Source organism: Lacerta agilis, chromosome 8 (genome assembly GCF_009819535.1).
Source record: "Lacerta agilis isolate rLacAgi1 chromosome 8, rLacAgi1.pri, whole genome shotgun sequence".
Classification (NCBI taxonomy): domain Eukaryota; kingdom Metazoa; phylum Chordata; class Lepidosauria; order Squamata; family Lacertidae; genus Lacerta; species Lacerta agilis.
The window spans coordinates 49,522,670-49,536,850 of record NC_046319.1 but is presented as its reverse complement, the minus strand read 5'-3'; the positions used below and the strand labels follow the sequence as shown (position 1 = coordinate 49,536,850).

Below are 14,181 nucleotides of genomic sequence, written 5' to 3'. Positions count from 1 at the left end.
TGGTGCACGGGGAGTGGGGTGGGGTGAGACAAGTGAGGCCAAAATTTGATGCCTTCACGCTGCCTTCCCAAACCTGGTTAAGTGAAGTGCTGGGCTTTAAGAAGGAAACGTGAGGCTCTGGCAGGGTCCTAGAGTCCTCCTCTCTCCTTCCCAAAGCTGGGGGAGTGTTAACTTGGCTTTGGGAAGGAGGCAGGAGGACTCTAGGTCCCTGTCAGAGCCCTCATTCCTTCCAGCAGAAATCAGGCATGGCTCTTTCACTCAGCTGCCCAGCCTGCCTCTAGCCTTTAGCTTTCTCTCTCACACACCACCACTGTGGCTTTTGTCCTTCTAACTAACAGCTAGTGGAGGGAGGGCCCACCACCCATTTTAACGACCCATACTTAGGCCATTATGGCTCTTGGTGGCTACCGGTAGTTCAACAATTGAATCCTTGCTGGATCCAGGAATTAGAAGGGTCTCAGGCAGTCAGCCTAACCTCTACCCCCACCCCCTATAAAATCTCACAACAATATTAAAGTACAGAACATCTTATAACATTTCTACACCAGCCACATTTGTGTAACTCTATTTCTCTGTTGATTCTGCTGGTTCCTGTGGCTCTAACAGTGCTCTCAGTGTGGACCAAAGATGGAACTTAACAGGCACCAGTCAATGAGCTGGTTTCTTGTGGCTACCTATCAATGCACAACTTTGCATGATCCCCTCAGCACAACATGCACGTGCCTGCTGTTTTACCATCCATATCCAGTCTCCCAGACTTCGGTTTCCAGCTTGCACCAACTTTAGCATGGACAGTAGATTCATTGATGCTAATGCTGCTTTTGCACAGGGGGCAATACAAAATGCAGCTACTGGGCCGTGGCAACAGAGTGTGTGTGGAGTACCGGTAACTGGGTAACAGAGAAGGAATTTTAGCAGCAGGAGAGGTGAAAAATGGGCAATCTATTGGACCCTTCCAACTTTCCACTTTTCTGAATTTTGCTGTTCCTGTTCTCCAACCAAAAATGTGTGATAAACGTTTATGTTAAGGAAAAGTAAGCATTAAAAGCCCTTTGTTGGTGAAAGCAACATCTAAAAATGCATCCCATTAAGGAAAATTGCTTGCAAAAATGTGGCCATTAGGAGAAACATGCACTAAAGTACTGATAAATTTTACGATGAGTTTAAAAAAATCAACTAATGCTAGGGGATGTGGAAATGTGGTGACCTGAAGATTGGGGAAATGAGAAATGGAAAGAAACAAAAACTTCCAGACTCATTCATCTCTAGCAGCAGACTCTGCTGCCATCAGAGTCTAGAGCTCTCTGAGAGGCACAACAGGTGGAGAAATGGGGTGGGGGTGGGGTGGCAGGTGTAGCTATGAGAATGGAAGGGATCTGTGGCAGGATGGCTGGGGCTGAGCTGGTGGGCTAGTCCTTGCCTTCTACTTGCTGTGGATTTGAAGGCACCTGTGGCTTCCCTAAAGAACCAGGCTGCAGGAGACACTAGCTGCAACCTTCTTCCTTGGTCAGAGTGAGACTTGAGCCAGTGAATGCGTGGGCTATAGGCCCCAAGGAGAAAGAGGAACAACTTGGGTTAAGAGTGCACAGAGTTGCAAGCCAGGAGCTTCCAGGGGTCCTTCCCTTCTCCCTCAATAAAAGGGGGGTCTTCAAGGATAGATGCAGGGTGCTGAGAGGGATGGGAGGCAGCAGCACCCAGATTCTGACACCCTTCTCAGACTCCAGCCCCTGCTGCTAAGTCTCAGTGCTGATTTCCAGAGGGTGCATGATACTTGCCCTCCGTCTCCAGTGGGGCTGAATTCACCCTCACTTCAGACCCTTCCTTTCCCTGCTTCCACCCCTCTGGATCCCTGTGGCTGACACAGCCCCTCCATAACTGCACAATTGGGAGGAAGTGAGGGGGTGGTTTTTGTTCCTATGGGGACCCAGATCTGAGCAAGTAATGGGATTTGGGGCTGCAAGGAGAGGTCCCTCAGTACAGGATCCACATGCAGGATTAGTTGTCTGGATTTTGAATTGTGACTTGTAAACAGGCTGGCCCTACTGTTAGGCAGAGTGAAAGAGTCATCTCTGGTGGCAGCTGCTGAGGGGTGGGGAACAGACAGAGATGTGTGAGTCATGCAGCATCCCTGTAAACCCCTCCTCCAGGAGCAGTGAAAGAGGATGCTGTCCCATCACTAGTGTTAAAATAAGATTCAGCTGCCAGTTGGTTGGCTCTTGTACTTGGAATTGGAAGAGAGAGTTGGTGTCTTGTCCTTTGCCTCAGGTAATGAAATGCCTTGGGCTGGCCCTACCTGTTAAGCACTGAAACGTCCAGGCCACCACTTAGGACCTTCTGTGGTGCTGTTGGGGCATCTTTAGTAAGGGTTCCAGGCCAGGTATGCACAACTTGCATCCCACTAAGCCAAAGGCAAGTGCCCACCAGAAGGTCCAACAACTTCCTGTTGTTGTTTTTTGGTAGCTTGCTTGGGACTGCAATAATTGGGGGGGGGGAGAGTTGTTGAACCCTTGACGGGCTCCAAGGAATATCTGGTGGGCCATATTCAATGTGGGTGGATTCCACATTATGCTGGTCTAACCTAAGCTCTTCATGGGAAGGTGAATTTCAGGGCTGAATGCAGAGCAGACTCTTCATTTCTGGACACTTTTACCTTGTCAAGAGAATTAATAATGGCTGGACAACAGCCAGACCTAAAGTGTGACAAAAGTCTGGTCCACCTGGCAAAGGGTACAGCAGGCCTCCTTCTGCTCTTGACATCCCATGAAGACATCAGGGAGTCATTCTTCATTCTGGGAGCACCAAGGAGGATAATAATTGAGAGGGACTTTTTAAAAGGCATTGCAGTGAGGCTATTAAATTTACACAGCTTCTGTGATAACGCTTTGGAGGTATGTAACTGACTAATGAAGGAAGGGTTCCTGACAAGGAGTGGTTATAAGAGGGTTGTTTTGCTCACGATGCTAAATGGCATAAGGGCATCTGTTTGTCATGGTCATATTCTATTTCTTGCTTGACTGCTTTGCCAGTGAGAACTTTCAGGATACGCACCATCTTACTCCATATTTTCAACTAATTAAAGTTAGCCATGGCTTTTATAAAATGCTTTACTGATCAACCTGAAGAATGGCAACTACTGAAACCACAGATTGGACTTTGGCAAACTTTTATTTTGGACTTTGGCAAACTTAACTAGATTGATCTGTCCTGGAGGGGAAAGAGGGGTGAGTTGGGATTTTGTTTTTGTATTCTTTTCTTTCTTTTTTGTAATTATTATATATTGGAAATCAATAAAACTATATTAGAAAAAAGTTAGCCATGGCTGCTGCATAGATGAAAAAATTATCCATTGTTGAAGAAGACTCAGCCTCATCCCCCACACTTTCCTATTAGAATGCTAAACCAGGTTTTACTTGAGTAAGATGATATTGGTTGCTGAAGGAGGAAAAGAGGACTGTATATTTGAGCTGAGGCTGATTTTACTAGGCCTTCTTCATTGGTTTGGCATTTCTTAACTTGCAAGATGGGTACCTCATACCCTTTTAGAACGTGGGGTACTAAACATGCCTGCACTGAGTTGTTGCTGTTTATGTGTGTTTTTGTGCGTGTGCATGCGTGCGTACACACACTCACTCAATACAATACAATACAATACAATACAACACCTTTATTGGCATAAATAAGACAACAAACATAAACCCCCTGTATATGCTAAAATTCTAAGACATACGATGTAAAATAAGGGGGGGAGATGGGAAGGGGGAGAGGGGGAGAGATCTTCAACAATCACTATTATTCAGGCCAGAGCGCCCCAGCTTTTACTTCAAAAATCCTGGTCAGAAATTGTGCCATAAGTCTAGTGACTTCAGGAGAATCACCCCTCAACAAGAACTGGACTACGAGTTGTTTATTAGAGGGGGCCCTGAGCCATAGAGAGGACATCGAAGAATCTTCATGAAAGTTATTTAAAAAGGGGCGGTCCAAAACCATGTGGTCAATAGAATCAGGTACATTCTGACCACGAGAGCAGAGTCTGTTCTGGAAAGGGGTGCCTCTAAACCTTCCAGATAACACAGCGGACGGAAAGGCATTCAAGCGCGCCAGCATAAATACTCTGCGATGTAATGGGGTAACCAGATCGTAAAAATAGTTAAGCATCATTCCGTAATGGGGTTGCAGCCCCAGGTAGGCAGGGGAACACACAGGAGGCTGTAAAGGATGTAATTTTTGGAATTCGTTATCTAGCAGCCTCTGCTTGATAAGCATAAGAATGTGAGATTCCTCAGATAACAAAAGGGAATCCTCCATGAGGCCTATTTGCCTAAGTTTAAGGCTAATGTCAGAAAACGAAGTAAAATTATGTTTGTCCTTTAATAAAAGAGTTAGTAGGCTTTCTGACTCTGGACACACTCTCTCTTACACACATATGTTTCATTCTCTTGCCCTCTCAGTATAGTCAGAATGAGAGAGTGGCTAATGGAAGAGAGAAGGTCTTAGAGGGGCATAGCCTAGAGCAGCTTTCCTCAAGCTGGTGCCCTCCAGATGTTTTGGACTACAGCTCCTATCATGTTTAACCCTTGGCCATGATGGCTCAGGCTGATGGGAGTTGAAGTCCAAAATATTTGGGGGCGGGGAGGCTAGGGCAGACTCCCTTAGCCTGCCCCAAGGCCTTGCTAAATTCAAAAGTCGCGTAGGATCCCAAGACTGCTGCTTGATGTGTTGGCTGTCAGAGCTGGAGGGATGGGTCTCAACATTCCCCCAAACCTTGAAAACCTGCTGTTTATCCTGCAAGCAAATGTCAGTTGTAGCCTGAGAGTTCCAGCCATCCTCACTCGCTCTCTTCTATGGAGACTCCAGTTTCCCAGCTGGCAGCCAACCTTCCTTGGCTCCAAGTTGCCTATTACATGATCCATTTCCTCCTTTCTTTCCCCTGTGGCTCCAGGCTATGCCATACACTGCAGGCCGAGGAAGAGGGTGTGCTGGATCAGCTCCTGGCTGAGTGTAATATGCATCCTGATCTTCGTGAGCATCTCTCCATTGTCACCCGTACCTTTCAGAACCGCCAGGCCAGGGTGCAGGAAGACTCCATGCTCTTCAACAATCACGTTTTTACTGTTGAGCCTCTGGTAAGAAACTGTGCCTAGAAATTATGACAAGCATAGGAGTGCCTATGCTATTTGTATGCTGTGTTCTAAAGAAGCTTTTGGGTATTCTCAGTAATCCTCACCCAAACTTTGTGAGGGAAATTTCTTTCCTTCCTTCCTTCCTTCCTTCCTTCCTTCCTTCCTTCTTTCTTTCTTTCTTTCTTTCTTTCTTTCTTTCTTTCTTTTAAAATAGAACAGTGTCAAATTACATATACAGTGGAACCTTGGTTCTTGAATGCCTTGGTACTCGAACATTTTGGCTCCCAAACACCGAAAACCCGTAAGTAAGTGTTCCGGTTTTTGAACGTTATTTGGAAGCTGAACGTCCGACGCAGTTGTCGGCTATTGTTTCTGGGGCACCAGCACCAATCGGAAGCCGCGCCTTGGTTTTCAAATGTTTCAGAAGTTGAACGGACTTCCAGAATGGATTACGTTCGAGAACCAAGGTTCCACTGTACCTGTTATTCTCCTCACGCTGGAGATGGAAGGCTGACCAAGCAATCCTGTGTTTGAGCTATGCTGGCTGAGGGGCTCTTGGATTTGGCAGAATGCAAGATGCACTGCCACCATGGGTGTAGCCCTGGCAGGGTGGCAGGCAGCTGCCCCCCTAAATACAAATCAATACAAATTTGAGGTTCTGCCCCCCCCAAAGAAACCTGCCCTCCAAATCCTGATTGCACCCATAACTACCACCATGACAGATAAGGCCAATGGAATACCACAGGCATGCCAGCAGAATGCTCTGCCATTGCAGCTGTTCTGCCACTAAATATATGCCAGCAGAGTATGGTTTAAAAGTGCAGAGATGGGGGTAGCACTGGGCAGAAACCATATTTAACACTTCTTAAAATCATGAGGGCACCTCCATCAATAGTGGAGCTGTACACCAACCTCAGACCCAGCACTAGGACATTCCCTCTCATGAAATCATAGCATTGAGAGGGACGTCATCTCTGCAGGGCAGGGTGTGCAGCTACAGCACCCCTGGCAGTTGGACATCCAGTCTCTGCTTAAATACCTCCAGAGGAAGAAAGCATACCACTAGCTCCACAACTCTTGCCACCTGCTTCCTTGCCATTTCCTGCAGTCTGGAGCAACAGGGAACAAGCCTTTTCCATCTTCTGCATGACTGGCAGCCCTTCAGATATTTGAAGACCCCTATCATGCCTCCCGTTAATCTGCTCTTCTCCAGGCTAAGCATGTGCAGCTCCTGCAACCGTTTTCACAAACTTGGTTGCTGTGCTCTTGAGTAGGGGGATGACACGAGAGTTGTATAAAATTATTTGTGGTGTGGAGAAAGTAGACAGATAGATTTCTCCCTCTCTCTTGAAACTAGAACTCACTGGGGGTCATTCAATGAAGCTGGATGTTGGGAGATTCAGCTTTCTCTTCTGCTGGCACCAATTAAAACCTTGCTTGCAAGCAGAAAAGCTTATAATTATTGTTATCTGTGTTTTTTCCAAAACCATATACCTTGAATGATGTTGTCATAGAAACTTAGAGCTGGAAAGGGAGCTGTAAGAACATGAAGAGCCTGCTGGATCTGGCCAGTGGCCCATCTGGTCCAGCATCCTGTTCTCACAGTGGCCAACCAGATGCCTGTGGCAAACCCACAAGCAGGAGCAGAGCACAAGAGTACTCTCCCTTCCTGTGATTTCCAGCAAATGGTATTCAGAAGCCCTCTCCATGAATTTGGTGAATCCTCTTTTAAAGCCACCTACGTTGGTGGCCGTTACTGACTCCTGTGGGACTGAGGTCCTTGTAGGCTACCTAGTCCAACCTGCTACTTATGGCAGGAAATCTGGAACTGAAGATCTCACACTATGCAAACTGTATGTGAAGAGCAAGATCTCCAGCAGGGAACCAGTAAATGACAAAAGCCAACTAGGCTATATCCAAGATGATTTGTTGTTTTCACTGGTCTGCAGACATCACTCCAGCGACCCACTGGTGACTCAGAGCCACCTAGTCAGTAAGTGGTGTTAGTAAAGAGTTGTTTCTGGCCTGTAAATATAAGTTCTTTGTGGTCTGGTCTAATCTTGTTGCTTGAACAAAGCAACTTGAGGACAGATTCTGAAACTAAAGGGTTATGGAAAAATAAAGGAACCCAACTTTAAAAAAAAGAATATGTTTGTGGAAAGTAAAAAGCCAAACGATCTGAGCATCTTTCCAAGCCCATGGGAAATAAATGGTTATGCAACTCTGACTTTCAGAGTACATCTCAAATTTAGCTTGATTTGGTTTTGCAAAGAAGCATGATCTGTCAGCAAAAAAGCTGTGGGGGAAGCCCAGGTGGCTTTTGCTCTTCTAACTGCTGAATAGCTTTGATTCCATTTGCAACATCTATTAGCTGCAAGTCACATTGTGAACATGTGCAAGCTGACTCCTTGGAAATGGAAACCAGAAGCAAAGGGAGGTAAGGTGTGTGCTGCTATTGCACTGCCCTTGACAGGACATCACTGCCCTCCCCTTTAAACAGATTGTTGCAGCAGCAAATAAAAGCTGAAACACAGCTAAACTCAACCGCCTAGAAAGCCACTTGGCAAATGCATATTTACCGGAGCAAGCTCCCTTTAATTAGCTGGTGATGTATTGCATTTGTCAGTCCACTGATGAATGAGCCCATAATATTTTGAGGGTGGGCCTGCAAGCTTAGATATTCTGGTGATGACTCCAGCCAATAGGGGAAGGACTGTCTGGGAATGTGTGCCAAGGAGGCAACACTAAGGCAATGAACTTCTGATGGCTCCATTCTTAACAGGGTGGTTTTACCTGGGTGTGTCTGACTTTCTGGTTCCCTGGGGAAGTCATAGAGTAAAATGCCTCTTGAGAACAGGATACTGGGAACAAACAGCAATTCCAGTGATGCAATTCTTACAACATTATTGGGCTGCATCTGAAACTCTGAGAGGCCAGGTAGGAAGGAGCCTGGTAAGCCAGCTCCATATGTAAGGGCATCCTTGGTCTTGCTGATTGTGGCATGAAATGAGGGCTACATAGCCAACCTATCTGAATCTGTCCTGCTCACTGACCCTTCAACGTGGGCTGTTATTTTGCAGGCTCTTGGTAAGAGCTGCAAGACCCCTGAAATGAAATGCCTATTTGTTTGTGTGCACTGACCATCCAGCACACTTAGCTGTAAACCTCTGCTTCTCAGCTCATGTGTGGACGATCTAGCTCATGTGTTTGGTTGTAAGCAGTAAGAGGAAAATAGCATTACTGTAATTCTGATAATCAATATGTTTTTCTAAATAACAAGCCATACCAGGTCTTTTTTGATAACTTAATGGATTTTGTGGATAAAGTTCTAATCACTTGATCCAACCAATATACCTTGACTTCTGCCAGGCTTCTGTCAGAGACACATGTGACTTTATTGTATGTGGTTTGAAAGAAAGCAAGGTAAAGTAATAATCAGACCAACATTAGATTGGAAAGCCATATCCTGTGATACACAGTGTTCAGTGTTCCTGTTCTGATGCCTTAGTCAAATATTTGACGTGGGAGTAGCTGCTATGATCTTCAGATTTGTCAACAATACAACATGCCCCCTGCCTGAAACCCTGTAGAGTTGCTGCCAGTCAGTGTAGACTGGGAGAGGGATTTTTGTTCTGTTTTTGTTCTTATTTTCATTATGTATTGTGTGTGTTTTATATTGTAATTTTATGTTGTGAACTGCCCTGGGATCTATGGATGTAGGGCAGTATACAAATTTAATTTAATTTAATTTAATTTAATTTAATTTATAATAATAGTAGACAATACTGAGCTAGATGTACCAGAGGGCTGACTATGTCTATGACAGCTTCCTAATGTTCAATGTACAGTAAAGTGTTACATACATACAGTAAAAAAAGAAAGGCACAAATATAAAATGGAAGGAAGGCAGCCAAATATCATTACTGCAAAAGGTTTAGCAGAGAGAGTTGCTGGATGACACACTGAGCATGAGTCAGGTGTGTTGTTTCAGTGGCTCAAAAGGTCACTGTCAAGACCATAATGCCCAAGTCTTGGGAAATGATGGTGCTGCTCCATTGAGCACTGGTTGGTTAGTCAACAGAGCAATTAAAGAACCTGCTTGGGTAAGAAGGTGGTATCTTCTTCCTTGAAGGAAGGGTTGGGCTCTTAGGAGTGCTTTAGATGTCTTGAAGGAAAAAGTGAGGTGCTCCATTGGGTTTAAGAACAGCTTAGTTTATGAACAACTTGGATTAAGAACGCTGCAAACCCAGAAGCAGGTGTTTTGGTTTGTGAACTTTGCCTTGGAAGCAGAACATGTTGAGTGTGTTCCATTTGTAAATTGAGTGTGCCCCCGCTATGGGAAAGCATGCCTTGGTTTAAGAACGGGCTTCCGGAACGGATTAAGTTTGTAAACCAAGGTACCACTGTAAATAATAATAATAATGGAATCTTAGGTTTCTCAGGTGGTTGTGCTGTGCTGTGCTGCACATCGGGCTTATTCAGGGCACATAAATACATATATACAGCCTCGCTAATGCAATGGACACCTGCCCCAGTGTTGATTGTTTTCTGGGTTGGGAAACTGCCTTGCCAGGTCTTGTTGGAATCTTTGGACATAGAAGACAATCCAGCAAATGCTGCACTTCCTGCTCCCCAGGATGAAAGGATTCTTTAGACCTGCTTCATGTTGAGAAGGCAGGACTGGAAGTGTGGTGCTTAAAGTGTTTTTGAAAGACCTCACATATCATTTCCCTTCCATCTTTAGGAGGGAGAAGTTTGGCCCAATACCACAACCGAAATCAGCGTGGTTTTCAGGCCACAAGAAGCTGGGGTTTATCACCGAACTGTATACTGCGATATCTCAGGTATGATATTCCCGCCTCACACTGTCATTATGGGATATGGTAGGTACTTTCAGACTCTCTGAAGTCTGGATCAGTAGGCCTCCCAGTTATATCAGATGCCTGCCAGCTTGATTGGGAGGTGCCTAGCACGGTCTGAAGCACATGTTCAAGTCTGCTCTGCTTGACAAGAGGAAAGAAACCAGCCCTGAGCATGTTTGTTTGCCCTTTGCAGAGAAGCAGTGTGTTGTTGCAGGCTCGGGACAGGAGCATACCTAGCCATTGGTGAGGTTGGCCCCTGCCAAGGGGGCATGGAAATCGTGCTGCTAGTGAGTGTGTGTGTGTGTGTGTGTGTGTGGGCAGAAGGGCCGTGTGAATCTTTCCTCCCTTCCTCTCTCTCTCTCCTTCCATGTTTGGCCACCCCCAACCTGGCCAGAGGCTGAGACCAGGGGAGCATTGCTTGTCTCCAGCACAGCTGTCTTTGAAATAATAGCAGCTGCTGACACATTCCCCTATGTGTGTGTGTGTAAATCTTGAATGGAAGAGAGGTTGGGGGAGGGAAGGAGTGTGTAACCCTTTCTCCACAGCCACTTTTCTGCTCCATATCATCTTACCCAAACTTAGTTTCTCTCAACGTTGTTTCAAATGTTCCCACCACAAGCATTTGGAACACTGAACATGAGTATCAAATGCAGCGGGAGGGGAAAATATTGCTGGGAGGAGGACATATTTGGAGTAGAGAAACAGTAGTACTTTGTACTCTTTCAAGAAATCAACCATATCCTTGTGGGCTTTGCAAGAGCACGTAGAAATGTTATTATGATCAGCCACTCACAATAAGCCACATTGATCCACCAGGATTCCATGGAGAGGGAAGAAAAAAATTATATTTGTTGACAACTTGCTAGCTATTCCTTGAAGAACTTGACTGCTGATCCCCAGTATAGGACTGGGAAGGTTTAATCAGTGGTGGCTGGTGGAAGGCAGAGAGGCCAGTAGGAAGTGGAGCTAGAGCCAAAGGCCCATCCTCCTCTCTACTTAATGACAACACAGAGATTGAGGAGGAGAAAGCGGACAGCCAGTGCCAACAGCCCCTGGAACAGATGTACAAAAGCAGACAGGTGGGGACGGGCTGATGGCAGACCAAGGTTGGTGGGACAGTTAATGGACCAGCCTTAACTGGGTCTTTTTCTTTTTAGTATGGTCTATATTCTGCCTTTCTTGCATCCTGGAACCCAAGGTGACATACATGGGAGTGGGAGCAGACCTGTTTTCAGGCAGTGTCCTACCCAGCTGCTGATCAGAGCTAGCCTGCTTAGCTTCAGTGGTAAAAACATCTGGAAGGATGGATAGCACTTCAAATACAAGTACAGCAGAAAATTGCACAGTTTTCTTCAGCTTTAATAACAACAGTAGTAAAAATAATTTATGAAGTGGTTAAACTAACTTTAGGTGCTATAAGAACATGCATCAAAATACAGGTTGACAGCCTTATTTTGACAACAAAATATTAGAAACAAAACTAAGAACTTGAGTGTATGAAAGCCAACTGTGATTAGAAATAGGCCAGCTGAAATAAAGGAACCTCAACATCCTATTATTTAAAAAGAAAAAGATTCAATTGAGTGAATTAATGTGGGCTAGTAATGTATTCCGTAAATAAGAAGCGATGAGAGAAAATGCACAAAGATACAGAATAGGGGAAGAGAATTGGGATGCAGGAAGGTACTAGAAAACTAGAGAGGATAACAGAAGGATACGCAGAAATGAAGAGACCTAATGTAAGGAATAAGGGTTCCTTGCCTTGTAGCCAGTGTGGCATAGTGGTTAAGAGTGGTAGTCTCGTAATCTGGTGAACCTGGGGCCCTGGTACCTGCCCTTCTGTGCCACCAGGACAGCTGTCAGGCAGAAGGAACTATTGATCTGCCTAGCTGGATCTTGGGAGCCAATAGGAACAGGCTTATATAACTGTCCCTCCCTGAGGGAGTAACTGCTCTAGAAATTCCCATCCTGCTTCTCACTCTTCTATCTAGACTGCTGCCTTTCAGAACTTGACCACCCCATATGACCATGACTGTTCTTGCCCCTGGCTGCTCTTATTTTTGTTTGCTGCTCTGGACTTTGGCTTCTCCCTGACATAACTATGCCTTCACTGCTGTCTCTTCCCATGGACCATTTGCAGGCCTAAACCTGTGAGGCTGTGACAGTCCCACAATATGGAATTATAAGGAGGAAAGAGTTAAAACAACTCCCTTGGCTGGAAGCAGAACAGGGACAGCCGTTTTAGCTGCCAGACACAAGTGCAGTGTGTTAGTACACATTTGTGCTAATTACCATGTGTGGTTGTTGCCAAGCAAACCCCATGCAGTGATGAGAGAGAAAGAAAACAGGAACTTTTTAAGGGCTAAAGCAGAGGATTCAACAAATGGATGTGCCATACAGACTACAAATTAAAGCATCCACTTACACAGTGGGTTTTTTCTTCTTCTATAAAGTATATATACTCTCATCTAAATGCTAGGGGGAGTGATACTTCCCTGGAAAGCCCACCAGAAAGACTCAGGTATTATTAACCAGGAGCTTTGCCTTTTGAGCAGAGCTCTTCCTCCTAGTGTGTTGGGCTCAAACCAAAGTAGTAACATTAGAGTATGGTATGGTCTGAAGGTCCAGGCAACATGATGGATCCAGGACTCCAAGTAAGTCAGAAGAGACCCAGAGATTAATGAACCTAAATTAATCTATATTAATCTCAGTAAGTCTACTCTAAGTATAATGTAGCTAGATTTTGTTGTTGTTCAGACATGACCGACTCTTCGTGACCCCATGGACCAGAGCACACCAGGCACTCCTATTTTTCACTGCCTCCCGCAGTTTGGCCAAACTCATGCTAGTCGCTTCAAGAATACTTCGAGAACAATGTACCTAGATACAACCCTGTAAATCTGCATGACCAGAGAAGGCTGAACAGCATCCCTGATGGGAACATCATCCCCCAGTTCCACACACATGCTGATACAAGACTGCCAGCTGTCATCTACAATGTTTGAGCTTGCCTTGCTTGAGTTGGCTTCCTGACTATATATCTGTCTACTTGGGTGCTCAAAGTATGGACCTGCTTCTGAGTTTTAGCCCTCTTTGCACCATTTCTCTTGAGTTTGATGCATTGATTAGAATATCCCAACATTACATTTTCATGCTTTTCCAGAAATTGATGTAACTTTGAAATTACAACTTGTGCAAAACAGTCTTGATGGTCAGACAAGGCCATAGCTGCTGTTTCAACTATTTCTGTTAGACCAGTTTCACTTTTTTGCTTTAGTGTTTCCTTCCACTCAGTATCTTTTGAGTTCATATCCTAAAGGTGGATTCTCATCTTCCCAGGGCGAGAGACCCGGCTCCCTCTGCGCATCAAAGGAGAGGCCATGGCCCCCAAGCTGCTTTTCAACTTTGACCAGCTGGATGTTGGGAAAATTTTTGTTGGCTCAGCCCACAGTTATGAGGTGAGTCCTGTTCTTCATCAGAGCTGTGCTCTGCCTTCCTTCCATGAGTTTAGGGCATTCACATTGTTTTATCCTTTGAGGTCACTTAGGCTAAGAGAAACAAGGTATCCAAGGCCATCCAGTCAGAGCCATAGCTGAGTGAGGTTTTGAATTCAGGCCTCACTGTCTAAAGTCCAACACTCTTACCTACCGTTGGTTTATAGAAGACAACCTCACACATTCCTAGCCAAGGATGATGTAATCTAGACATCTGTGATGACAAGGGAATGGAAGTAACAAGGGAATGGAAGTTGGGAGACAGCAGCACCAGTTTTAACAGAAATGTAAATGAGTTGCTTCTTTGAGAATTAAAATTGTTTTATCTTCTCCCCTCCCTTGCTGCAGGCCATCCTTTCTAACAAAGGAGCTATTGATGCCCTCTTCAGCCTGATATGTCCATCTACAGCCCTGGGTGCTTGTTTCACATTTCAGCCCAGTGAAGGAATAATTGAGCCAGGAGGCCACCAGGCGATTCAGGTCACCTTCAGCTGTACCATCCTGGGACAATTCTTTGAAGAGTTCAAATTCAGTGTGAATGGATCTCCCCAGCCTGTGACCTTAGTGATTAGGTAAGCTGGAGAAACTATGGCAGTGAGTTTCATGCATATCCTTAGGGATGTTTCTTTTAAAACTGATGTTTAAAAAGAAAACATTTTTGTAGAGATACAGACACACAAAGCTATACCGAAAACCAACTTCCTG

The 14,181-nt window shown here is 45.1% G+C and overlaps 1 protein-coding gene across 1 annotated transcript in view; it reads left to right on the top strand.

Moving 5' to 3' along the window:
* The window catches only part of HYDIN (HYDIN axonemal central pair apparatus protein), a 136,685-nt gene that overhangs the window by 18,233 nt on the left and 104,271 nt on the right, over positions 1-14,181 (top strand). Inside the window, exons 9-12 of the mRNA XM_033158672.1 lie at positions 4,940-5,123; positions 9,865-9,964; positions 13,322-13,440; positions 13,825-14,048. Of these exons, the coding sequence (XP_033014563.1) occupies positions 4,940-5,123; positions 9,865-9,964; positions 13,322-13,440; positions 13,825-14,048 (627 nt within the window). The remainder of the gene's footprint in view (positions 1-4,939; positions 5,124-9,864; positions 9,965-13,321; positions 13,441-13,824; positions 14,049-14,181) is intronic.